Below are 27579 nucleotides of genomic sequence, written 5' to 3' on the forward strand. Positions count from 1 at the left end.
CTAACTAGGGTACATTAGTCTACCATAAGGAGCAAAAACACAGCATTGACCTTTAGCTAGATTTTTCAGAATTAATTCACCAATATGGCATCGTCGCACTGTTTTTAAACTTAAAATTTCTTTCAAGTCTTGAGCTGAACTTGACTTCAAGTTCCATGTCCAAGTCATTAGAAATACTAGCTAGTCATGTTATTTTTCTACAGCAAAAGTTGCATTGTCATATACAAAGTTTGTACTCCAAACTTTATTTAGGTGTCACACACATGTTCTATAATGCTTTTCTTAAAAAAATGGTTTTCCACCCTACTTGACATAACATGAGTTATTGAATAAATTTCTATTTAACATTTTTATTGGTTATTTTAGGCTACAAGAAATTTATCAACACCTTCTATCACATGCATTATTTCATAAACACGATGATCATGACATGATTTAGTAGTTTGTTTAGGACGTAACACCGAGGGTGTTACAGATGACGACTTCGTCCTGCTCACATCCACGGTACGCGTTCCTGTTTGGACACAGATATCGCGACCTGTCTTTCTCCTCACGACGGCGCTTTGCTTCATGCCTCTTCTCCGCCAGGATCCCTCCTCCACCACCCTGTCCTTCGCGCATCCACCACCCGCGGCCGGCTGCTCCTGCCACCTCACTGCTCCATCCACTCCACACCCCCCCCCCCCACCGCCCATCGACCTCGCCCTACCCTAAACACAGGACAATGCGCCAGCGACGTCATCCTCGTCCTCATCGCCCCGCTCCCACCGCCTCACCGTGCCACCCACCTCCCAACCCCTCCCTCCCCTAAACACAGGGCATCGGTGAGCTCCGCTGCGACGCCTGAAGGGTCAAGATGGCGGACTAGAGGGGGGTGAATAGTCTTTTCTAAAATTAATCGTGTCGGCTAACCGAAACAAGTGCGGAATTATAACTATCGGTCTAGCCAGGACTACACCCCTCTATCTATGTTCTCTAGCACCTTCCAAAGATACTAATCAAGCAACAAAGGTGCCGGGCTAGCTAGAGCTCACCTAACCAATTCTAGGAGCAAGGTTACACAAACCTATGCCACTAGTACTTTAAGCAACAAGGGAGCTCCTACATATGCTAGTAAGTAAAAGCACAAAGCTAACTAAGCTTACTAGCAATGCTCAATAACAAGGCAACCAATGCCTAATTAGAGAGCGCAAAAACTTAGCTACACAAACTAAGCAATGTGACTAACAAGGTTACTAAAATCAAATTAGTCACGCAAGGGAGCTACTTCTATGCTATACAAGCAAGAAGGTAATTAGCAAGCTACACAAGCTATCTAATTACAAGAGCAACTACACAAGCTTAATATGTATAAAAGTAATTGCAAGCTTGTGTAATAGGGATGCAAACCAACGGGAAGAATAAGGTTGACACGATGATTTTTCTCCCGAGGTTCACGTGTTTGCCAACACGCTAGTCCCCGTTGTGTCGACCGCTCACTTGGTGGTTCGACGGCTAATTAGCATCACCCGCTAAGCCCACACGTCGGGCGCCGCAAGAACCTACCCCTTGAGTGAGGGTAGCCCAATGACACGCTTTACTAAAGTTGCTCTTCGCGACTCCCGTAGGGCGAGCACAAGTGCCCCTCACAAGCACTTCTCCGGAGCGCCGCACAAGCTTCTTGCGCGCTTCGATAGAGATCACCACCAAGCCATCTAGGAGGTGGCAACCTCCAAGAGTAACAAGCACCACCGGCTTGCAACTCGATCATCTAGTGCCACTCGATGCAGCCTCATGATGCAATCGCACTAGAATCGCTCACTGACACAATCGAATGATCACTATCAAGTATATGTGTGATGGAGGGCTCCCAAGCACTCACAAACATGGACACTAAGTCCCCTTAGGTGCTCAGCACCAGTCATGGCCGAAGGCCACTTCTATTTATAGCCCCAAGGCCTAAACTAGCCGTTACCCCTTCACTGGGCAAAAATCGGGCGGACCGGACGCTCCGGTCGAGTTGACCGGACGCTAGACCTCAACGTCCGGTCGCCCGCAGACGACCACGTGTCCCGATTCCAATGGTCACTTGACCGGACCGGACGCAGCAGCTTCAACTGACCGGACGCAGAAACCTCAGCGTCCGGTCGTTTCCAGTAAGCTCCCCGAGGCGTATTTCTTCGACCGGACGCGTCCGGTCCACCCTGACCGGACACAGACCAGCGTCCGGTGCAATACCCTCGGTACAGTGCAGACCCGTCAGTTTGACTGGACGCACCCTGCCAGCGTCCGGTGCTTTCAGACCCAGCGTCCGGTCAGTTGACCGACGCCAGCGTCTTCGCGATCAACTCATTTTCACTTCTAACTTCTTCACCCTTGCTCCAAAGAGCCAACCACAAGAATTTACATCCGGCACAATAGAAAATAGGCATTTCATTTTCCCGAAAGCGCCGAATCAAGTGTACCCAAACCCATCTCAACCCTGCAAACACCACCTCCTTTGTAAATGTGCCAACACCACTAAGTGTACACCACTATGTGTATGTGTGTTAGCATTTTCACAATCATTTCCCAAAGGATGTTAGCCACTCAACTTGCCACGCCACTCGATCCTAACGACGATGCAAAGTTAGATCACTCGAGTGGCACTAGATGACCGATATGCAAACAAGTTTGCCCTTCTTGATAGTATGGCCATCTATCCTAAACCTGGTCATAAACTTCTCTACACACCTATGATCGGTGAAATGAAATACCCTAGGTTATACCTTTGCCTTGCGCATTCCATTCCATCTCCTCCAATGTTGATGCAACACATGCACCAACATGATCAACAATGATATGATCTACTTCATATCATCACGTGATCATATTGGTTCATTGATCTTGACTTTACTTGCTCTTCACCGTTGCCATCGTCCATCGACGCCAAGTCTTGCTCAAGCTTCACCGCCACGCGGTCTATCACTCCAAAGCCTTCGACTTGCCCTTCACGCTTGCAACCGGTCCATCAAGCCAAGTCTTGTCTTGATCTTCTCCACCTTGATCACATGACTCAATGTCATGTCTCACGTGCATTTAAGCTCCTTCATCATTACATGTGTGAGCTTTGCAACATCTCCAAGCTATTTTCACCTTCATGGCATATGTTGCTCACACACATGTACCTGTGGACTAATCACCTGTGTATCTCACATAAACACAATTAGTCCACCTAGGTTGTCACTCAATTACCAAAACCAAACAAGGACCTTTCAACGCCCCGCCGCCAACCCCACCCAACCGTTGTCTCCTGCCTCCACCGGCTGCCACCCCGCCAAAACCTCCTTCTATAGCCACCGATGAATAGATCCCTAATGCCGGCGACGTCCTCGCCTCCGATGCCGGTGGTAGGGTGGGGCGTGTAGGGCAGTAGGGTGCGGTGGAGGACGGTAGGGTGGGCTAGCCCGCGTCATGCGCCGAGCGGGACTGGAAGCGCGATAGAGTTTTCGTTCTTGTTTCCGTCGCTATTTTTCCTCAACTTTTAGCATCAGTACTCCAATCATATATAATATATATACAAGATAACAAGAACATAAGAGTAGCATAATAGGTATTCTCAGATTTACACGAGTCTGGAGAGGGAGCTTCGCCCTACTACACTTACACCTACTCACTCTGTGACGAACTTTATCCTCTCCAAAAACACACAAACAAAATACTCGCCAGCACATGAAGCAAAGCAATGTCCAAAAGCAGTGAAAATAGGGCGGGCGAAAATACAGTACAGCCTAATATACATACAGCACTATAGGAATAATTTTACAGTGGACACGAGCAGCACATGATCGATGACGAGGTCGCGGAGCGGAGACGAGTCGATGACATCACATGACGCTGCACCCAGCGCTGGGCTCTTCCTCGTAGTACTGCTGCTGCGGCTGCGGCTGCGCGTACGGGTTCCGGCCGTAGCCGCCGTACGGCCAGTGCCCGGCGGGGCCGTATGCCGCGGCGGGCCCGCCGCCGCCGTAGTACCCTCCGGCAGGCGGGCCGCTGTAGCTGCCGTACGGCTGCGTGCTGTACCCCCACTCGGGGGCGGCTGGCCAGATGGACGGCACGCCCATGCCCTGCGCGTGCTGAACCTGCTGCTGTGGCATTGGCCCCATCGCCGGCATCGGCATCCTCACGGGCGCCGCCGCGGCCATCGACATCGCCGGGCCGGTGCGGGGCGCCTCCAGCCGCGCCGCGATGGGGGTGTTGGTCCTGATGATCTTCGGCTTGCCGCCACCGTTCCCGTGGTCGTGCCCGTGCCCGTGCCCGCTGTGCGCGTGGCGCCCGGCCGGCTCGTCCATGTCGTCCAGGTCGAAGTCGTCGTCGTCCATGTCCATGTCCATGTCCATGTCGTCGAACTTGACGTGCTTCTTCTCCGTCTTGCCGCCGCCGCCACCACCGAGCCCGCCATGGCCTCCGCCGCCGCCGTGCCCGCCATGGCCATGTCCCTGGCCCTGGCCGTGCCCGTTGCCGTTGGCCTTCCCTGGCTTGGGCGCCTTGCCTGGGGCGGCGGCGGCGCCGTGCTTCTGTTTCCCTCCGCCTCCACCCAAGCCGAAGCCCCCGACGACGTGTATGTCGGTGATGACCTTGCCGGCGTCGGAGGTGAGCCTGTCGGCGACCTCCTCGCCGTCGAAGGGCCCGGACACCGTCACCGTGCTGTTCTTCTCGTCGTAGGAGATGGTCCTGATGCTCACTTTGTCTGTCGATCAATCATGGGCGCAGATGATGGATCAGCTCATGTCCATGCTCATCCCAGCCTAGATTCATCACCTCTTTCTTTTCTTGCAATTTAATTTGCAAAATCGTTTTTTTTTTCTTGGAGGAGAGTCAGAGTAGTGACTTGTGACTGAGAATCTGGGAGAAACAGGGACGGAGAAACAAACCTTGGACCTTGCAGAGGACCTTCCTGATCTTCTTGTAGCACTTCTCACACTCAATATCCACTCTCATGACAACCGTCGACATCTGAACGCAAACTTTGGTTCTTCAGTTTCATACACAAATGTACTTACAAGAAGCTCGATTAAAGAAAGGCAAGTGAAGAATGTTTTTTTTCCCAAGGAAGCTGAGTAGCAGAGGAGGTAGCAGTAGTGACTATAGTAACATCCTAGCTAACTGCCTCTGGCACCGTTCGGCTTACTCCATATTCGATTGGTTTAGTTTGTTTTTTCAGTCAGAACAGTGTTTTTCTTTCACAACAATTCAGTCAGAACAGTATTTTTCAGCACGGCCCTGGTGTTTTGCAAGCTAACTAGATAGTGGTGTTAGATCCCTGAACCTGAATGATGCACAGTGCGGTGGTCGGTCCATTTTGCAAAAAGGAAAAGGAATCAACCGCGTTGCTTGTTGTCTACTTCACGCGTGGTACTCGAGTGTGTGGTGTAGGGCAGCGCAAAAGCCATCATGCGTTTAACGACAGCACCAAGTTAGGGCCTGTTGGCTTAAACTTATCAGCTGACTTATCAGCTATAATTTATAGTATTTTTCTCTCACAATGAAATAGCTTCAGCCGGCTTTAATACCTTTAGGACTAGTATCTTGGAACAAATTCGTAGCTTAGCCAGAGGTTTGGAGAGTTGGAATTTGGAAGCACAACTAACAAGCTGAAGAGATGATGAGAAGAAAGGTGTCACAAATTCCCCTGTGATCAATATATTTCTGCAACATGCATGAATATGCAGAGATGAGTTGCTTGCTACAAGATGAACCTAGCTAGCTATTTATGTGGATGGACTGGGAGAGTGCTATTACATTTTCCCCTGATAACTTAGATTTGGGGTTCAACAAAGGTGAAAATCCGCTGTGTGAGGTGTGTAATTTAAATGGCGTTGTAGAACGAGAGGAAACAAGAGGATTAACCTTGGGATCCGATCAAATGAGAAAACTGAATAGCATGAGACAGAGAGAGAGAGATGGAGATGGGAGGTTGCTTACCTTGCGCTGGCTGCTATGGACGCTTGAACAAAGATAGCTCTCTGCCTGCCTGCCACCTTTGTTGCTGGCCTGGTGCACGAGGAAGAGGAAGAAGAGATAAGGGAAAGAGAGCAGAAGAGGGGAGGGAGGGTGGTGGTGGGCACTGGGAAGTGTGTGGGTTGTGTGCAACGTGCCTCGGCTCTCAACTCCGCCCGCTTTTGTTGAGGCACCAGCACCAGATGACTGGCATGGCCTGGCAGGGCAGGCTGTTCCGCTGGCCGGGCTAGATCGTTGATTATTTACTGCTGACTGGTTTGACTGATTTGGTGTGAAAGAAAAATACTGTTCTAGCTTATAATCTACGATGGTATACGATCATTTACGACCTGCTGAACAGGAAGACCCTCCCGGCTGGCCTCAAATCACCCTCCCTTTCCAACAGGCACAGCCATCGACAAGCTGTTCAATTCACCTGCTGCTGCTGATAGTAGCGCACTGATATTATATGAAAGTAATATATCACCTTCTCTTTTTTTTGGTAACAAGGTGCCCCACGATGTGTGAATGGGTTGAATGGCCGGCGCCACTGCCGCTTGTACCCCGGGAATTAGGCATTGCAATGCAATGGAGCTAGCTTTGGCTGGTAAACTAATCCTCCCCTGGTCTCCTGGGCTCCTGCTTGCTAGCGTAGTGGGTGCTGACGTCCGGCACTGGATACCTAGCAAAGTGGCAAAGTGTATGTAAGAATCGTTGCAATGCAAAAGATAAATATGTACTTATATAATAATAAAGTTACTGTGATTCTAAAGTGACCGAGAAGCGAGTCACGTAGCTTTCGTGAGGAGCGGATCGGCGCGTCCGTGCGTGCGTGGTGGGGTTGTTGGCCTCAGCCTATCCGTCTATATATCCGTTACTTGGTGGGCACTGATACTGATAGTAGCATTAGCAATAGGATTGCCACCACCTTATTGTACTATAAGTCATGTTCGGCTTACTTTATATTCGATTTATTTAACTTTTTTTTAGCTGGAACAGTATTTTTTTCTTACAATAATTCAGCCGGAATAGTATTTTCAACCAGTTTCAGCCAAGTTTTAGACCAGTGAACGGAGCCGTACGTTGTATTGTACCTCTGTCGTTCGTGCATGAAGCATGATTGCCGACCGATTAGCAAAGCAGGTGCCGACGTGATATGTCCTTCCTTGGGTTTAATGTGCGGGTGTGCCTTCGCTCTCAACTCAACTGCACGTCGGAAAAGGAATTTGCTGGGCCTACGTCACCGACGCCTCTCGGACCGGAAAGCGCTGGCCTGTTTGTTTCGGCTGAATTGGCTTATAAGCCATGGCTAAAAGTATCGCTATCTGGTTTAGTGTGAGAAAAAAACATTATTCAAACTGTGGATTATAAGCTAGATACGAACAAATGAGCCGAAATGAACAGGGCTAACAATCTCCTTCCAAACAGCAACATGTAACATCCGCCTCCGGGGCTTGCTTACAAGTTACAAGCAACACTCGACTTCTCTCTCGCCATATTTCCCTTTCTCCGACGGTGGACTGCTTGCATCGTTTTCGACCAGGCTGCCTTCCGAAATACCAAGAGTACACTCGTACCAAAAAGGCTGTGAATCTGGGACCAAAATTAGCTTACCTGATAACCCTGCGGATTCAGATTAGTATTCCCGGTCGGCGCATCAATTCCACAGTGCCAGAGTCCAGACTGTGCGCACAAATAAAAATCACCCGCTGCCTGCGCGGCGGTGGATGCAAAATAACAAATATCCCGCGGAACTTTATCATCAACCAACGCCCAGCAGGACAGCTGCACAATAACAGGTGAGATGCGATGATAACAGGCATGACGCTCGCCCCCAATTGTCCCTGTTTGGACCAGACACCGAAGAGGCGCAACAATCATGGCATCGACAGAGGATGCACCCGGCACAACTATTAGCCCGATCGGCTGGGGCTGGCTGGCTGGCCAGCCCCCTCGTATGGATACTATTCACATAAATCAGCCAGCAGTACTTCTCTCTTACATAAACGAACCAGCCAGACTGTATACAAACAAAGCAACGCCTCAACCACCTGTCTCATCCCAGGGCTATCAGTTTTCACCTAGATAACCTCAATCAAACCATACACAATACAATGAATCAGTAAAAACCAACAGGAAACGCAGCAACCGCTGATCGACAAACACAGGTCTTCCATTCAAAGCAAAGATACAATGTTCTGCAGCAGTATACTGATAGTAGTACATACCAGCTGACCAGGAATACCTGCAGCTCAAGATGATAGGGCTGATCACAGGTAAAGTAATTTCCAATAATAAAATGATAAAATCACCAGACTTTCGCTTAGTTAAGGTGTAGACAGGATACAGGGTATCAGTGTATCACTGTGGACGAACCTCAACAGACACAAGGTCAAACAGATCTCTTGTTGGGGTCCTTGCCATGGTTGGCACCATTGTGGCGGTGGAAGTCTCCCGCGCTGCCTCCTTTGGTGTTCCGCCCAGTTCCAAAAGCCTTCTGATCAGCTTCCCTCGTTTTATTGTTCTTGTCACGGTACCCAGCTGTAGCCGAAGTATCCTCTGCCTTCTTCGCTCGAGATGGTGGTGCTCCGTGTGGTCCGAGATAGATGTTCTCTGTATCTTTGGTGGGCTGTAGCAACAAAGCGTCAATATGAAGTTAGGGGCGTTACATGCATGGACAACAATCATGAACCATATGAAACCACCAGTGCAAGTTAGCTATTCTGTGAAATGCAAAGCTCCTCTCATATTTCAGGACAAGCATGTTTCTTCAGAACACTCAGTGTGACATAGAATTTTTGCAGTTAGTTGGCCCTCATTCATGGCACAAAGAAATGAAGATATGCTGCTGTTTTGCGTTCATAAAGGGATCCAGAACAATGACATGATGATTAGAAAAGGACCTTTGGAGGTGGTTGAGGATCAGTAGTCCGTGAAGCTTCCCAGTCACCGAGATCAGATTCTTCAACACTAAAACTTGGGATCACAAAGTCATCATTATCTGTGACATAAAACCAAAGATGCCAGAATACATTCCCTCATAAACAAACCAACATTCAGTCTTAAAAACTAATCAACTTAAATTTTCCTGTTTGTCTGAAATGTGGTCAAACAGGATGGTTAAAGTGCAAACAGACATTAAAAAAAACTTACTACTAGATAAGGTGCCACATAAGCAAGTATGATAACATCGCACTAGAGTTATGGAGAGAGAGGGGGGGGGGGGGGGGGGGGGGGGGGGGGGGGGGGGGAATTAAGAAACTAGGTATACACTTGTGGGGGGTATAACCCCGGATACCCACGGCAGACCACATGGGCTGTGCTCTCAGGGGCGGTCCAGCCCACAAGACGAAGCCTTGCGGGGCACGACTCTGCACGGCGCCTTCCGCAAGATATCTGGAGGATATCCTGAAGATACTACGAGATCTGTTAGGCTATGTATGATCCCAAGATTCATGTAATCAGTTATTACTTTCCGGTTATCTCTCAGATCTAACCGACTTGTAACCCTGCTCTCCGGACTATATAAGGCGGGCAGGGACCTCCTCCAAACTCACGCAATATCATACGACAGCTAATACAAACCAACAGACCACAGGAGTAGGGTATTACGTCATACTGACGGCCTGAACCTGTCTAACTCGTATGTCTCTGTTGCCTTCTTGTTCTTGATCTCACGCTCCTCTGCCGATCAATCTAGCTTCGTGGGATACCCCTCGGAGGACTGCCGACGATATTCTGTCGACAGTTGGCGCGCCAGTTAGGGGGTTGCGTGTTGTTTCCTTGTCGAACAAGATGACTTTTTCCGCAGGCTCTTCGTCCCTCCCGCAGCCCGGCCAGATCTTCACGGTCGGATCGATCTCCTGGATCATCAACGCTGACGGAGTCGGAAAGCTCCTCGAGCCGGCGCAGATCGATTCTGTGCCGATCATCCCCGCACCTGCGACTGCAGATCCGATCTCGGAACCACCTCCGAGGTCGCCTTCATCAGCAACTCACCGCCCGCTTCCTCGCTACCAGAGGAGACAAATCAACAACGACGATATGATCGAGTCCATCAATCGAGTCGGTCTGAAGCTCGCCGATTGCCTCTCCATCGTCGAATCGGCTCTGGACACTTTGGTTCAGTACCGACCACCCTCCGTTCCAAATCTATCGGAGGCTGCTCAAAAAACTCCAGGAGTTGTGGCTCTACCCTTCGAGCTCACCAACGTCGCCGCCACCTACCAAGACGCCCTGAGGGGCAAATTCACCGACCAGGTGGGAGACATCCATCCTCTCGCCGACCAGATCACCGACCAGCCTCCGCCGGCCATCAACATGCTCCACGTCAGCCGACGCTATGGAGCGTCCCTCCAGACCATCCCGGGGGAGAATCCAGACTCTGAGTCCCAAGGCTCTACGAAGACCCTCGCCGAAACCTTCACTGAGCAACTTCCTCTCCCTCCTTTCCAGGGTGGTGCGATCTTCAACGTCAGCGTCGACAGCCCCCCTCGAAACGGCGAGACCGAGGAGGAACGCGCCGCTTGTGAGAACCGGAACGACAACCGCTCACAACGCCGAGCAAACGAGAATGCCCTCGTGATGGTCGAGCAGCAGCTCGACACGCAAGGAAGGCCACTCCAGTGCAACCTCGACGAAGAGTTTCTCCGCGTTGACGGCCACGACGTCTTCAAGACTCCAAGCGCCAATCTGACAGTGGCCGCCAACGAGCTCGCCCGCCTCCCACAGACGCCCGAGCTTGCCAAGGTCGCCGCCATGCTTAAAGCGGCGCACTGCCAGGTCAATGAGATTCGCCACGATCAGAGACCTTCATACTCCACCACTTCGATTCGCCGATCAGTCGCCACAAGAACCGATCGCCACCAAAGTCGCTTCACCAACCAGCACCGCGACGACAGGCAACCCCTCCAGGGCGGAGCTAGGGGCAACCACGCCGAACATCATCGCCAACACGACTAGGAGGTCGACCAGGACGTCCGGGTGCACCTCAACAATCTCCGAAATGCACGACGACGTATCGACGAACGCCGCTTCGGTCGCCATGAGGACGAAGTACGTCACCGCCAGGAGTACGAGCAAGAGTACAACAACCCGGACTCAGCCCTCGAGCCAATCTGACGGCACCGACAACCCCGAGGGCCCCCGGCATTCACAAGGGCGCTCCGAACACTTCAGTGACCCCGTGGTTTCAAAATCACTGGGGTCGAGCCCTACGAGGGGAGGATGAATCCAACACAGTGGTTACAGGCTTACGCCACTGTTGTTCGCGCCGCCGGAGGAGACACCAGTGTCATGGCGAACTATCTTCCCGTCATGCTCGCGCCAACCGTCATGAACTGGTTTACTAGCCTTGCCCCGGACTCCATCGAATCCTGGGAAGAGCTGAAAAAAATCTTCACCGACAATTATATGGCTACATGTACGCGACCGGAAAACCAAGCATGATCTCAACCGCATCAACCAGAAGCCATCCGAGCTCCTCCGCAGCTACATCCGACGCTTTTCCAAGATAAGGAATTCTATTCCAAACATCACGGAAGCCGAGGTCATCACCGCCTTCATCCGAGGACTCCATCACCACGAGCTTCGCTCTAAGTTCAACCGTAAGCCACCCACGGGGATCGGCGAGATGATCACAACCGCCAACCAGTACGCCGACGCTGAGGAAGCCAAGGTGCGCTTCAATGAGGATGCGGGCACTCATCGCCCAACACGCCGCTACGACGACCGCCACAACGACCGCCGCCACGACGACTGCAGTAATCATCGTGACAGCGGCCGTGATCGGCCAGAAGGACCCAAGTCTGGTCAAAATCGTCGCCGCCGGCCAGACCACATCATCGCTGTCGTCAATGAGCCTCGCGCCAAGCACAACTACGACGAACAGTACAAGAAGATCCTCGACGGCCCGTGCCCTCTCCATAAGAACGCCAAACATAAGATGAAGAACTGCCTCGGTTTGGCTAAAGAGTTCCAGGACAAAAAGCTGGACGACGACGCCAACGACGGAGCCGGAGGTTGCCGACCACCTGGGGGCAATGACAATGCCTTCCAGGACCACGACAAGGTGGTCGCCACCATCTTCGGGGGCCTCACCTCCACCGAGAGCAGAAGAGAACAGAAGCTCGCCGCACGGCGGGTGCTCAACGTCACTACGGAGGACGCTGTCGCTAACCCCAGCTATCGTCCATGGTCCGAGGTCCCCATCGCCTTCAGCAGGGCCGACCAGTGGGCGGATATTCCCTACACAGGGCGTTTCCCCCTCGTCCTCGACGCAACCGTCCAGAAGGTGCACTACAGAAAAGTGCTCGTCGACGGTGGGAGCGCTCTGAATCTCCTCTTCGCCGGAGCCCTAAAGGAGCTGGGCCTCGGATTAGCGGATCTCACACCCTCCGGCTCCTTTTGGGGTGTGGTACCTGGCAGGGCCTCCAAACCGCTTGGAGAGATCACTCTATCAGTACAGTTCGGCACGGCAAGCAACTACCGCGTCGAGCACATCAACTTTTACGTCGCCGATTTCAACACCGTCTACCACGCCATACTTGGTCGGCCAGCTCTTGCCAAGTTCATGGTTGTACCGCACTACACGTATCTGGTGCTGAAGATGCCTTCGCCTACAGGAGTTCTGGCCCTGCGGGCCAACCTCTCCATCACCGACGCCTGCGAGACAGAGAGTCTCGCCCTCGTCGAAGCCACCGACCTCTCCATCCAGATGGCCAGCGTGGTCACCGAAGCCAAGACGTTATCCGCCGACGACATGGAGATCCCAGAGCTAGAGCCTCCACGTGCCTCCGCCAAGTCCAAGGAAATAAAGGAGGTCGGCCTCGACCTCGACGACCCCTCCAAGACCGTGAAGATTGGGGCTCACCTTGACCCCAAATAGGAAAGCGCGCTCGTCTCCTTCCTACGTGCCAACGCTGACGTGTTTGCTACCTGCAGACATGCCGGCGGTACAATGGGAGAAGATCGAGCACTCCTTGAATGTCTCGCCGACCGCCAAACCGATCAAGCAGAAACTCCGCCGATTCGCGCCAGACAAGGAGGCTATTAGGGTAGAAATAAAACGGCTCTTAGCTGCCGGATTTATAAAAGAAGTGTATCGTCCTGAGTGGTTAGCAAACCCTGTTCTCGTTAAAAAAATAATAAAGAATGAAGAATGTGCGTTGATTACACTGATCTTAACAAACACTGCCCTAAAGGCCCCTTCGGTTTGCCTCGGATAGACAAGGTTGTAGACTCCACCGCCAGCTGCGAACTGCTCACCTTCCTTGACTGTTACTCCGGCTATCACCAGATCTCCCTCAAGGAAGAAGATCAGATCAAGACGTCGTTCATCACATTCTTCGATGCGTATTGCTACACCACCATGTCCTTCGGACCAATGTTTTCAGATCGTATTATCGAGGCTAGTCGTATGACCACCGATAAGTCGATAAGGGACGATTAGTCGTCGATAAGGGACGATTAGTCGGTCCTAATCGGTCTAATCGGCTAGTCGGACATTTAGTCGTCCTTGTGCCCAGATGGCCTGATCGACCATGTATATACTATATATATTATGATGTAAATATATGTAAACATGGCAGAGGAGGCAGAGTGGTGTCTCATCTTGATGCTGCGGACGCCGGCGAGAGGCGCGGACGGAGCTGCAGACTAGAAGGTCGGAGGAGGAGGAGGTGGCGAGCTGGTTCAGGCCGTGGAGTGCCCTCTGCTCTACCGCCCACTGTGCCTCGCGCTCGCCCTTGCCGCAGTCCTTGTTCGTGAACGCCGTCCGCGCGAGATAGGGGAGGAGACAGGCGAGGTGGCGCTCGGGGTCGTGCTCCAGGAGCTTGCTCTCGTAGATCGTCCGCACCCTGGCGCTTGACCGACGGAGCTGCGCCGCTGCAGACGGAGCTGCGCCGGCGGACGAGCTACGCCGGCGGACGGAGCTGCGCCGCTGCGGACAGAGCTGCAGGCCAGGGACGAGCTGCGCCGGCGGACGGAGCTGCAGGCCGCGGACGGAGCAGCGCCGGCGAGGGAGCTGCAGGCCGCGGACGGAGCTGCACCGGCGAGGGAGCTGCAGGCCGCGGACGGAGCTGCGCCGCTGCGGACGGAGCTGCGAGAGAGAGCAGAGCCAGAGCGAGAGAGAAATGTGCCGTGTGCGGCGCTTGCAGCCAGCTCCTTCACTCGTCAGTCGTCACTCAGACACTCACTCTTATCTTACCCTAATGGGCCAGCTATTAGGTGGGCCGAATTCTTTAGCTGGGCCGAATTCTTTAGCTGAATATACTGGCCCAACTAGTCGTCATGTGTGTCTGATCGGACGACTAATCGTGATTAGTCGCAACTTATCGGACGATAAGGTTTCTAATCGGTCCAAACTAATCGAGGACCCTTATCGAGCACCTTTTTACGATAAGGACGACTAATCACGATTAATCGTGATTAGTCGTCCGATCTGTAATCATTGCTTCGGACTCAAGAACACCGGGACGACTTATCAAAGGGCTATCCAGATGTGCCTCGATCAACAGATTGGTCGCAACGTCGAAGCTTACATCGACGATGTGGTCGTCAAGTCCAAGACCGCCGATGATCTTATCACCGATCTCGAAGAAACGTTCGCCAACCTAAAAAGGTACCGATGGAAGTTAAACCCTTCAAAGTACATCTTTAAAGTTCCATCCAGTATACTCCTGGGTTACATTGTCAGCGCACGAGGCATCGAGCCCAGTCCTGACAAGGTCTCCGCCATCACCAACATGAAACGGCCAACATGCGTCAAGGATATACAGAAGCATACAGGCTCAATAGCTGCCTTAAGCCGCTTCATATCGCGCTTCGGCGAAAAAGGGCTACCTTTCTTCAAACTCCTCAAGGCCTCCGAGCGCTTTTTCTGATCGAAAGAGGCAGACACAGCTTTCGAGCAGCTTAAGTTGTTCCTAACAAAGCCTTCGATCATGACGGCGCCACGGCCAGACGAAACTCTCCTGATCTATATCGCCGCTACTTCTCGCGTCGTTAGCACAGCAATTGTGGTCGAACGTGAGGAGGCTAGGCACGCCTATAAGGTGCAACGTCCGGTATATTTCATCAGCGAGGTTCTTAACGAGCCCAAGACTCGATATCCTCAGATCCAGAAGCTACGATACGCCATTTTGATTACGTCGCGCAAACTCCGCCACTACTTCGAGTATTACAAGATCGCCGTGGTCACCGAGTTCCCTCTGGGGGACATCCTCCGCAACAAAGAGGCCAACGGCCGTATCATCAAGTGGGTTGTCGAGCTCGGCACTTACTCCATTGAATTCAGAAGCAGGCCTACGATCAAATCTCAGGCGCTTGCTGATTTCGTCGCTAAGTGAACCGAGATCCAAGAGCCCATCGCCGCCACCTGCCCCGAGCACTAGGTGATGCACTTCAACGGCGCCCTTAACATCAATGGTGCTGGTGCAAGCATTCTGTTCATTACGCCGACCAAGGACAAGCTCCGATACGTTCTCCGGATACACTTTCCGCCCTCCAACAACGCCACCGAATATGAAGCATGTCTCCACGGACTCCGTATAGCCGTTGATCTCGGCGTCAAACACATCATGGTATACGGGGACTCCGCGCTGGTCATCAACCAGCTTAACAAAGACTGGTCTTCCTCCAGCGAGAAGATGGATGCATATTGCGTCGAAATCAGGAAACTTGAAGGGAAGTTCTACGGTATCGAGTACCACCACGTGGTACGCGATCAAAATCAGCTCATCGATTACTTGTCCAAGTTGGGCTCCTCTCGCGCCGCGATTCCACCGGGGGGTCTTCGTCCAAGATCTTCTGGCGCCATCCATTAAGGAGGAAAAGGAAATTCAGGAAGTTCCCCCCGCCGAGCAGCTGGTACTTACGGTACCTTTGCCGCCCGCCGATTGGAGGGAACAATTCATCAAGTACCTCTCCAGCGCCGAAGTACCCGCCGACGATAAGACTGAAGCCGAACACCTAATCCGTCGAAGCAAACATTACGTGCTGGTGGACGGCAACTTGATGAGGAAAAGTGCCAAGGAAGGGATTCTGCAAAAATGCATCACCCAAGAAGACGGAGTGAAGTTACTTCTTGAAATTCACTCTGGTTCCTGCGGCAACCACGCGGTATCGAGAACACTGGTCGGCAAAGCTTTTCGAGCTGGTTTTTACTGACCCACGGCCATCTTCGATGCAGAAGACCTCGTCCGACATTGTGAAGGATGCCAATTTTTCGCCAAGCAAATACACGTGTCGGCACAAGAGCTGCAAACCATTTCAGCTTCCTAGCCCTTTGCATGCTGGGGACTGGACATGATTGGCCCTTTTAAGCCAGCGCCAGGTGGCTTCAGGTACGTATACGTCGCCATTGATAAGTTCTCCAAGTGGATTGAGTATAAGCCGCTCGTCTTACCTACTGCAAAGAAAGCAGTCGAGCTCTTCGAAGACATCATCCACAGATTTGGTCTCCCGAACAGCATCATCACCGACCTCAGAACTACATTTACTGGCCATCACTTTTGGGACTTCTGCGAAGACCATTGCATCTCCGTAAAATACGTCTTCGTTGCCCATCCTACAGCCAACGACCAGGTCGAACGGGCGAATGGCATGATCCTTGATGCCCTCTAAAAGAGACTATATCAGAAAGAAGAAAAATACCCGAACAGATGGCTTAAGGAGCTACCAGCTGTAGTCTGGGGACTGCGCACTCAAACAAGTCGCAGCACCGGTGTGTCTCCATACTTCTTGGTCTACGGCTCAGAAGTCATACTACCAGCGGATATTGCCTTCCAAGCACCTAGGGTAAAAAATTATGATGAAGAGCAAGCCGCAGCTGTTCGAACAGAAGACGTCGATAGGGCCGAGGAAGAACGTCTAATCACTTGCGTCCACACAGCCAAGTATCTAGAAGGCTTGCGGAGATACTACAACCGCAACATCAAAGGTCGTTCATTTGCCGTCGGCGACCTCGTTCTCTGTAGGAAACAAAAAACCGAAGGGATGCACAAGCTCTCCTCCCCCTGGGAAGGGCCTTACGTCGTCAAAGACGTTACCCGACCAGGGTCTTATCGCCTATGTGACTTAGACGGGATCAATGTTCTCAACTCTTGGCACATTGAGCACCTCATACGTTTCTATCCTTAAAACTCCCCAGATATGTACTCTTCACTTTATGATGAATAAAGTTTTAATCTCCATAATTTGTCTTCATTTTTTCTCCATTACGGTTTAAATCTCCACTTACTGTCATCGGGCTCTACGCCGCTCCATGACGAACTCCAAAACGAAATCGTCATAACTCGCCGAACACGTTTTCTCCAAATCGCCGAACACGTTTTTCTCCAAATCGCCGAACACGTTTTTCTCCAAATCACCGAACACGTTTTCTCCAAATCGCCGAAGATTTTTCTCCAAATCTCCAAGATATTTCGCCGATCAGCGAGCAGCATACGTTCTATTCTGTTCTCTATGGAAAAGACTCAGTCTTCGATCCCTCCCTACACATGCCACGGGCTCTGCGCTCTGCGTTATGGGTGGTCGGCTGCGGTTCCTTGGTCACGCTTGTTCCTCCTACACGTCCACGGGCTCCGCGCTCGACGTTATGGACTATGGGCTAGCCAAGGCCGAGAGCGTAGGAAAGAACTAATTGCTCGGACGCCACTTATACTACGTATATCTCTAAGTTATTTCGACAACCGCCGAGCAGCACACGTTCCGCTCTGTTCTCTATGGAGAAGACTTGAAAGGATGGAATATACCCAAAGACTTAGCCTTAGATAGGAGTGCTTGGAAAACAGCTATTCACGTGCCTGAACCTTGATTGCTTCTGTTAGGTTTCAACTCTAGCCTACCCCAACTTGTTTGGGACTTAAAAGTTTTGTTGTTGTTGTTGTTGTTGTTGTTGTTGTTGTAACAATACAAGGAGTCAAGAACCTAACGTCACTGATCCACCAGAAAAAGGCAAACTACTTCCAGCCTACCAGGATGTCATGCCAACTACATGAGAGATGCCTTGTGCCCTCTGCACACACGAGAACCTGTCCCTACGGTAAATAGTTCTACAGCTGGGTCACATGAGATGGCAACATCGAAGACAGTAACCAAAAGCATCCTTATCATGCTTCAAACACAGCTCTGTTTTTCGCAATATCATTTATTCTTTGGCCAAACTCTTCCTACAGGACACAGAACAGGCATGATACACAAAAAATCATTTACCCAAATTTTCCCCTCCCCTCTACACATTCTTCAGGGAACTCCCCAAATACTACCCACCTAGACAATTTACATGCTGCAATGATGAAAGTAAGGTGTAGAACAGCTTTGGTGGCCAAATCCTGCCAGTGGGTCGCCTCAATGCCTAGGTGGCACTTAGGTGATGACTCAAAAAACACACAGCACGCAACTGCTAATGTACTCTAATCATCTTCACCTGTTCCAACCCAAAGCATACAACTGGTCACTGTCATACAGAGCAGATATTACACAAAATCAAACAGTACAAGTGTACTACACATGTAAGCAGTAAAGCCATGGTAAAGAAAGACTGCACTAGCAATAAATATAAAAAAAATGATGCATGTCGTGTAATCCCCAACTGCAAGACATTAGGTTTAACTTATATGTTCAAGTAAGAGCTTAAAAATGGAACACCACCTGAGGCACCTCAAAATTTCAATGTTTTACACATTATCATTAGAATGTGCACACTGTTAGATGTTGCTTGATTTAATACAAACTGATCTATTTTTTGTGACAATTACTAGCTTGCTTCAATAGATAAGCTCAAACAAAACACAGAACTGGTGCTACAGGAATACCATTGGATTGCTTCTTTCTGTTTGACACAGCGATACTTTGTAAACATACACCACCAAAGGCGATTCAGGGGAGAGTTAATATCTTGGGTTGAGTAGTTCAATAGACAGTAATGCCGCACTCGCATCTTGTCATTCCATAACTCTTCATCTTTACAACTTTCAGTCTTAGGTCATGCTGCATGCATAAAAAACACTGACGTCAAGGTTGTTGATTAGTGACTGCAAGAGATTGAGTTTCCCAAGTTTTCAAAGACAACTATGATATTTTACAAAATCACAGAGAAAAGGTTTGGGTCATATGGATGGGAAAAAAATTGGGATGTAAAGAGCAATCAGCGAAACTGAATATTCATTAACATTGTTATCTCAAGGAACCTAGAAGAAGTGAAGAACGCAGTTGGTTCGTAATACCTATTGATCCTTCAGAAATACAGTAAGGGCAAAGACCTGAGCTATCCATGATAATGCAATGCAAGCCCCCCTTAACTATTCTTCGCTAAGAATAACTAGCTCCAAAACCAATTGTCTCCATAATTTAATATCCACTACTGCCAGCAAAATGTGTGATGTGATAATCTAATTCTGATTCAGGGTTTTTTCCCCAACCATGTTGACCTTGAAGAGTCCAGCATCGGAGCCCTTAACCCCATGCATTTTGATACAACCATTTCCTTCTAGCAGCAAGCCAATACAAACTATGAGTATTTCACTGCTCAGCCTAGAGGCTAACATCACAAACCAAATCGAAATATCTCTTGCTGCACTCCCGTGATTTCCCTTAAGCCCACAGGTCACAAACGCAGCTAAAGTTACATCGCACTCACTAAGTCTGTTCGCCCCACGAGAAACGTTCGTTCATCATCTGCGCTCTGCAAACCCTAAGTCGGTTCCTAAATAAACAAGGAAACGAAGCCATGGGGCAGGAAGTAAAGCTTCAGCACAATATGTTGCGAGGGATGGGGGTGGGGGTGGGACGGGTTTATTAGCGTTACCCCAGTCATCGGCATCGTCGGCGTCGGACGCGGCGGGGCCGGTCAGCCGGTGCGGATCCATCAGGCGCAAACGGACATCGAACTCCGGACGCGGATGGGCGCGAGAGCCCGGGTCCGCTACTTCAAGGGTTCCGGCGGCGGCGGCGGTGGGGAGGAGGGGGAGGTGTGGTGACTGGTGAGGTTAGGCGGCCGCCGGCCACGGAATCAGGATGAGGAAGGCGGCTGCGCTGTGGCTGGAGGAGCAGATGCGGCGAGGGAAGGTCGGAAGGAGAACAAAACAAAGCAAGAGATGATGAGAAGGAACTCGAATTTGGAATCTGGTAGGTGGTATGACAACTTTACCCCTGTATTTCTGCTTCTCTCACAATTTTACCCCCGTCTTTCTACTCATCTCGAGCTGGAAAAAAAGTGAGAGAAGTCAAAACCCAACGGTTACCGAGGGACTCTGGCAATAAATATTCACGGAAATCTTCGGAAGAACCTCTTAGACTCTTTTCGCCTTACCTCATATTCAACTTTTTTTTCCAACTAGAACAGTATTTTTCTCTCACAATAATTTAACTAGAATAGTGTTTTTTAGTCAAAGTTAAGATTCAGACCAGCGAACAGGACCTTAATTATTTCTATTTCTGTATACTTCTAAATAGTATTTTTATTACCGAAAACAATAGCCACAACCAAAAACACTGAGGTGCTGTTTGCGAGCATTTATCAACGGGATCCGATAGTAAGGTAACGGACCTTGTACTTCAGTAGATTGATTGTTGTCCAATTTCAGCGGCAACAGATGTCCCGTCCGCCCTGTTACTACAAATAAACCAAAACAAAACATATAATAATCGTCGATTCACTTCCCATTTTAGCGGCGGGGATATTCCCTTTACATTCACAATACCTTTGTACAACCAAACAACACTTAAAATTGCATGATTGACAACGAACAAATGCAAACGGCAGCACGCCAGCAAGAGCTCGACTATTTCACCGCACACATGAGACTATCTAGAGGGGTTCTGTTTAGAAACACACCCTCCTCCAAGTGACCCTACATTCGCCCCCTTCGCTCTCCTCCTTTGGCGTCCTTGCCAGAGATGAGAGTGGAGAGAACCAGCCTCCCATTTCCATAATTTAAGTATATTAAATTTAGTGTTTTATTTAAAATTTGGCCGAGTGGCTGCTCCCTGCTCTTTTGTCATCATCGTCGTCACATTGTCTCTAACAACCGCGACCTAAAATACAAGACACATTCGTCATTTGGGTAGCATTACAGGCAAATGGTTCAATACCTATTTTTTGTCTTCTCCAACAACAAGACCCAAAAGACAACCCTTTCTGCAAATGGGTCTCCAGGAGAGAGGATACTCAGATTTGGGTTATGCCTCTCCTGGCACCTAAAGTAGGTCTTCCATATAGATACTCTGTTGGAGGCTATAGGTATTGTGTCGTAGACCTATTTTGGATTTGGGTTCCGCAACGAGTCTCCTGTTGGAGACAGCCTCACAATCATCAACCTCGTGTGCCTCATCGGTTGCTATGGTTTTAAGTTGAGTCTGAATAAAATAATCTCCTCCCTCTGTGGATCGGCTACATCTTGCCTCCACTCGCCATCGCTTAGTCCGTTCAACGGGTGTAACTTAGTTGATTAAATTCTTGTGGTAGACCTTCCCATGTGGATTAAAAATCCTCAATTTGGCAAGATGCTTGTATTTTTCTGATTTGATAATGTTATTCTTTTTTAGGGCATGTACAACATAGGACAACTGTTGTCTGTAAGTTCTTGAAATTTATAACACAGACGGCTATACAGACAGCTCGTACAACTCACAGACAACTGCTGTCTATTTGGTTGTCTATAAATCATTTAATGCTTACATGTAGCCATGATCAATCATGAATACTATTTTTATATACCATTGTGTTGTTAATTGATGCAAAACACAAGAGACATGTAGATGTTTGACAAATTCACACAACGAGATAAGTTCACATACAGATCACAGCTCAGAAGCAAACCAAAAAGATAGGTCACGAGATAAACCATATAAAAGTAGGTTCCATAAATTCCAAAAAAAACTGTAGGTTCCAGGTTTAAGTGAAAGATTGCCCAGTACAGAACTGAACATGGGTGGCTTTGGCCATCAGGTCATGAACACTATGCACAAATACTAGACATGAACGAATAGCTATGACATTTTTTGCAAGAACACGCACATCAGAGACGACCATGCCAAGCAGAACTTTCACGGTACATAATGGATTGCACATGGGTTGCCTTCTCCATAAACTTAAGTTCTAAAAACAGGTCCTAAAACTCCATCCAAGTCAAGCACCGAAACACCGCAAAATGGGGAGATCAGCCATTCGGAGGCTCGGTCTCACACGTTCTGCAGACAAGTTGTCAAACATGATCAGTAACTGAAAATAATTGTGTGAACATCTCCAAATTTTGTGTGCAAATAATAGGTACACTGATAATGATCATTAACTGAAAACAATGATCTTCGAAAACATTCTCTAGCTAGAAAAAAAATCAGAACTAGCATAGTGTCGTTGACAGTAAGTGAAAACATTCTGAGTTGGACTAAGTGAAAACATTCGGTTATCAATTCTAGGGAATTAAAACATTCAGTAGCTACAAAAAATTCAGTGACCAGTGACTTCAAGGTTTGATCCTTTAGACTTCCCCTTTGCAGCTAGAGTTAATACATAAATCCACCAGGGGATATGTGTTGTTGTCCATGTAAAAGTTTATACATGAACTTAGTAATTCTTAGTAATACTCAGTAGTACTCTTATCAAATTTCTTACTGAACTTGTAATCCTTAGCAATACTCAGTAGTATGCAGTAGTAATTATTAGTAGTACTCAGTAGTAATCTTATCAAATTACTCAGTAATTCTCAGTAAATTGAAATGCAGACTATATATTAAACTAACTCTATAAACCACTACATGACCGATTTGGAATTGACCTTTCCCTGAGTTACAGTAGCAGCCAAAACAAGCACTTCACAGCACAAAATGCGTAGAACATTCATTCAGCAACCGGTATATACATGTCATCGGAAGCGAAGTAGATACTTCACAGACCAAACTAATCAAAGATGCAAACAGACTAAACATAATCTCTAGGATAGGTTTCCTAGATGAGCAGAAATGCAGAATACGAATTCAAGCAAATCAAGGATTACCATGCTAGGTCCCAACTTGATTGATGCCCAAACTGTGGAGAACTTGGACTGATGGAGCCAAATCCGACTGGGTAGCCTCGTCTGCCATGGATTAGTGAAGAATCGACTCCATCTATCAGGGATTGAGGATGAATCGTATCAAACGAGGGGTTGGGTGTTGGGGACGAGCTGCTTCCGTGGCCGACGAAGGGCGCTGCCATGCTGTTGCTGAAAACGGTTAGATTGGGTGCCGGGGCCGAGCTGCTTCCGTGAGGAAGTCTGCTCGCAGCCGTCCCCGCCGCCGTTGCGACTGCCGCCGCCATCGCCGCTAGTGGCGCTGCCTTCGTCTTGCTCTTCAAAGGCACCGCGGCCTTCCTCTTCAAATCCCGGCTAGCCATCATGAGACAGTAAGGGGCGGAATCCGGCGAAGGCGCAAGGGCGTCAGAGGCTGATTTGGGCGAGAATGGCAGCGAAAGATGGCGCGGCGGAGACATATATGCGAGGATTTTTTGCGTGATTTTTCCCTCTCGCGCGCAGCTGGATCCGCGCGGCGTCGGCTCAAGAAGACGGCAACGTACAACGCCAAGCTGGCCGTTGAGTTCGCCTGGGAGCACGAACCCTCATCGTCGTCTCACTACGCGATGGCTTCGCTCTCTCTCCTCATTTACAGTAGCGAACCGGGGGGTGGATTTTGCAAAACTTCCATTCTGAGACGACGGCCAGCACGCTCGTTGTACGTGCCCTATAGAAGATGAAGTGCTTGTGATGACTTCACGAATCCCAAATTTGTCGACTTAATTTCTTATAGAGGTGTGCCTATGGTAGCTTGCCCATACTCGTAGTCATAATAGTCGGTGTACATATAAGTACGTGAGCGTCTATATTTATATTGTATTTATTTAAAGAAAACTATATGTAGGGCTAAAATTTTACAATTAACTGTATGCGTATGTTGTTACAGACATTTCAGTGCCAGCGGTTTCTTTTTAAGAAGCTCATTGTTAAGGGTTGTATCAGGTATAAGTATTCGTAATCACTATCAGGTGGGATCACTGTAGTGTGTGGTGCTGCCGAGTGGAGGAAGCAAGCACCTTGGCCCTAGAGTGTGGTGTGGTTGAGCCTGGTTGTGCGCGGGTGTGCCTCCGCGGCTCAGCGGTCGGAGCTTGACACTTTGGTGGCCTGGCCGCCTCGCGACCGCAGTCCGCAGCAGTCGCCGATGAAGGACGGCGCGCTGCTGCGTGCTTGTCCGCGTGCGGGCTGCACACTGTGAGCAGCTCTGTCCCAGACTCCCTGTTCGCCGCCCGGCACGAGAGGAAGCGGATGGACACGCAGAGCCGCGGCCCAAGAGAGCCCCCAAGCCCAGCAAACGTTTCGCAGGCGTCAGGCCCAGAATGGACAACGTAACGTGAGCTCCTGAATATAAAGGAGAATGAGATAGAGCTACAGAGGACATATTCAGACAAGTGTAAACTGAAACCTTCTCAATTCAAATCCTGTCCTCGCCGATTCCGTGCTCCTCCTGTCTTCCCCTTCCTGCTTCTTCTTCCTTCCCAAGCTGTCGCTAACACGCCAGTTTCACTCACCCATTAGAGTCCAGCATGCCTGGATCTGCTAGGGATGGTATTTTAATTTGTCGGCAGCGTCACCGAGGGCCAAATGTGATGTGACGAAGGATCAGAGCTTTGTTTATTGATCACTCGTCGCCGTCGACCTTCCGACATCATTGATCGGACGACAACACCGTAGCCGACTAGCCGTGTTGTGTTAATCATGTACTAAATCCGTTCAGAATTATAGTTTGTTTGACATTTTTTATCTTAATTTTGACCACTCGTCTTATTCAAAAATTTATGCAAAATATTACTTCTTTTGTTATGGCTTACTTTATTAAAAAAAATTCTTCAAGAATGACTTAAATTTGACTATATTAGCATAATTTTTTTAAATAAAACGAGTGGTCAAACTTGTGGTTAAAAATATCAAATGAACTATAATTTAGAACGGAGGGAGGGAGTATTATTATAAAGGATCATGTACGTGGATGCCTGGATGGCCGGGAAAGGCACGCAACGCTTCTGCAATCTGTCTTTCACGTCTGAACTAACAGTGGACGCAGGTTCATTTCACGTGTATATATATTAATTATATATTATTAAGATATGTTTGTTTGTCGCGTAAGGAAAAAGTTCGACCCATCAACATGATCAAACAATATATTGCATAATATAAATCAATAGTAGCGATATAAGTAGAGATTATTATTATTATATATTAAAAGATAAGTAAATATATGAAACTCAGCTCATCTTCATCGATCATAGGGTTACATATGTTTTTTTTTGAATTATACAAGTATAGACGCAGACGCTCAACACGTACACACACTCACCCCTATCAATACACGTACGTAAACCCTATCCCTATGAGCACCTCCAAAAGACTGTCAGCCTGTTCGTTTGGCTGTGGCTTGTCGTAAACGATCGTAAATTTCCAGTCGGAACAATATTTTTTTCTCTCACAAATCAGCCAACAGTACTTCTTCACGAACCAGCAACGATACGAACCAGCCAACCGAACAGGCTGTGTGGCGGCACATCTCAAGATTGACGAAGTCACCACAGGCGCTTCGCTGTCGACAGGAATATCGCCTACCACTGAAAGCACAACGCCGTTAAATCCTAGAATAAATCTAGAAAAATGTGAACACCCGTGCAAGTCAAGGACTTAACCCATGTGGATAGGTTCCACCACAAGGAACCTAACCAACTGAGCGAAGAGCAAATCACATGGAAGGGAGACAATTAATGAGGGTGGCAATGAGAAGCTGGATATTAGTATATGGGAAGTACCATTTTTTTCCAACAATTAATTCTAGTGGAAGTATTACCATTTTTGAAAAACGCCACGTATGATATGAACGTAGCTAGAATTTTTATACTAGTCACACTAAAAATGTTTGTGGTAGCAATTAAGCCATCTTCATGAAAAATTCGAAGAACATATCATGGCAAAAATCAATGAATACCGGATCTTGGGGTAAAAGTATACATGTTTAAACTTGTAAGATCTTGCGACAAATGGCCATCATGATCACGCAAGCTCCAAGCTCAGAGTGGTCTGTGCATCGTTGCAACCTAACAGGACTATATTCAAATAGAATTACATTCACTATACACATGCTTTGTACAATTCTATCGATTTTTTTATCCTTTTCACCCCTCACCAAATTTGGATTGTTTGGCTGACGGTTCTGTGGCTGATAAGCCGACTGATGTTGTTTTATTGTGAAAAAAAAATATTTGTACAATGACTGATAAGCTGGGCTAATTAGACGAACAGAACAAGCTATAGCTGTCATCAGGGTTGCGTTCAGATCAGGCACGGAGCCAGCGGTGGGGCTAGGGGAGCCCCCTACCGTTCGCGAGCAAGCGAAGCCCCGTAGAGCCGCCGTCTGAAATTTTAGCTGTAGATGTACAGGTAGGAGGGGCTGAGATTTGCTGAACCTCTTTTCTTGCTAATTGTCGTTGTTTAGCCCCTCCTAAATTTTTTACTAGCTTTGTCCCTGGTTCAGATAGTTCAAATTGCTCTATTACGCAAGACGTGTGAACGCTAGTTTTTTAAGGACTATCTAGTTGATGCTCATTGAGCCCACTTGCCATTGACAAATTACCAAGCAGTAGACTGCAGAGGAACTGATTTTGTTTAGTTGAGAGGTGTGGACGTGGACATCCTAAGTTATACGTACCTATTTTTCAATAGGATCGGAGGGACTAATTCCTTTGAGCCAGCACATTATTGTATGTGATATATGGGTACTCCATGGTTTCAGCTCCCATCTTGACTTGCATTGTCTACCGAAAATTTGTATTCCCTCCGTTCCAAATTATAAGTCGCTTTGACTTTTTTGTACATCAATTTTGCTATATATCTGGATATAATAATATGTCTAGGTACATAGCAAAATAGATGGAAAAAAAACCCAAAACGACTTATAATTTGGAACCGAGTGGGTACTCGAGTAACGGTTTGTTTGAGGTGTAAACAAGTCAAAGATTTGGGTGTACTTAATTTTCCGCACTAGGTTGATGCAAGTTGTGAGGGGAGAAAGGGACGTACTATATATAGTATGGTCCCATTTTTTTTTTCTAATTCCGTTATCTTGATGGACAACTTTGCTAAGCACCGGAAATTCTACCCAATGTCGTAGTCAATAACTGCAAAGGCTAGCGGATCATTCGTGGCCACAGCATAGCTGGAGCTAGAGAAAATAGAAGGGCAGGGCCCAACATGGCAGGCAGAGAGAGAGAGAGAGCAGAGGCAGCAGACGCGGATCGGATGCAGCGGACTTTCCAATCCTGTCCCAATCTGTTGTACTACTGCCGTGGGCCCCGTGGCTTTGTAGGAGCACAGCACCGCGCGTTCACCTGGGCCTTGTTTAGTTTCCTTCAAAGTTTCAAGTTTTTTTACTCTCTTTCCATCATATCAATATTTAGACGTTTGCATGGAGCATTAAATGTAGGTAAAAAAAATAACTAATTGCACAGTTTAGTTAGAAATCACGAGATGAATCTTTTGAGCTTAGTTTATCTACGATTGGACAATATTTATCAAATAAGACGAAAGTGCTACTATTCATCACGTGAAA

The 27579-nt window shown here is 48.6% G+C and overlaps 2 protein-coding genes across 2 annotated transcripts; both read right to left on the reverse strand.

Moving 5' to 3' along the window:
• Positions 1 to 3525: 3525 nt before the first annotated feature.
• On the reverse strand, positions 3526 to 6128 carry LOC136539635 (heavy metal-associated isoprenylated plant protein 34-like). Its single transcript, XM_066531593.1, has 3 exons — positions 5944 to 6128; positions 4893 to 4974; positions 3526 to 4708 (listed from the first exon to the last, which is right to left on the reverse strand). Exons 2-3 carry the CDS (start codon positions 4972 to 4974, stop codon positions 3846 to 3848), a joined length of 945 nt encoding a protein of 314 aa, XP_066387690.1. The 5' UTR covers positions 5944 to 6128; the 3' UTR covers positions 3526 to 3845.
• A 1982-nt stretch (positions 6129 to 8110) lies between these two features.
• On the reverse strand, positions 8111 to 20063 carry LOC136529480 (uncharacterized). Its single transcript, XM_066522556.1, has 3 exons — positions 19766 to 20063; positions 8862 to 8959; positions 8111 to 8587 (listed from the first exon to the last, which is right to left on the reverse strand). Exons 1-3 carry the CDS (start codon positions 19824 to 19826, stop codon positions 8351 to 8353), a joined length of 396 nt encoding a protein of 131 aa, XP_066378653.1. The 5' UTR covers positions 19827 to 20063; the 3' UTR covers positions 8111 to 8350.
• Positions 20064 to 27579: the final 7516 nt, after the last annotated feature.

Source organism: Miscanthus floridulus, chromosome 2 (genome assembly GCF_019320115.1).
Source record: "Miscanthus floridulus cultivar M001 chromosome 2, ASM1932011v1, whole genome shotgun sequence".
Classification (NCBI taxonomy): Eukaryota; Viridiplantae; Streptophyta; class Magnoliopsida; order Poales; family Poaceae; genus Miscanthus; species Miscanthus floridulus.

Coding starts and splice junctions, on each gene's coding strand:
- LOC136539635 (XM_066531593.1), bottom strand. CDS start 4,974: ATGTCGACGGTTGTCATGAGAGTGGATATTGAGTGTGAGAAGTGCTAC. Junction 4,709..4,892: donor GGTCCTCTGCAAGGTCCAAG/GTTTGTTTCTCC, acceptor ATTGATCGACAG/ACAAAGTGAGCATCAGGACC.
- LOC136529480 (XM_066522556.1), bottom strand. CDS start 19,826: ATGGATCCGCACCGGCTGACCGGCCCCGCCGCGTCCGACGCCGACGAT. Junction 8,960..19,765: donor CGACGATGCCGATGACTGGG/GTAACGCTAATA, acceptor TTTATGTCACAG/ATAATGATGACTTTGTGATC. Junction 8,588..8,861: donor ATCCTCAACCACCTCCAAAG/GTCCTTTTCTAA, acceptor TTGTTGCTACAG/CCCACCAAAGATACAGAGAA.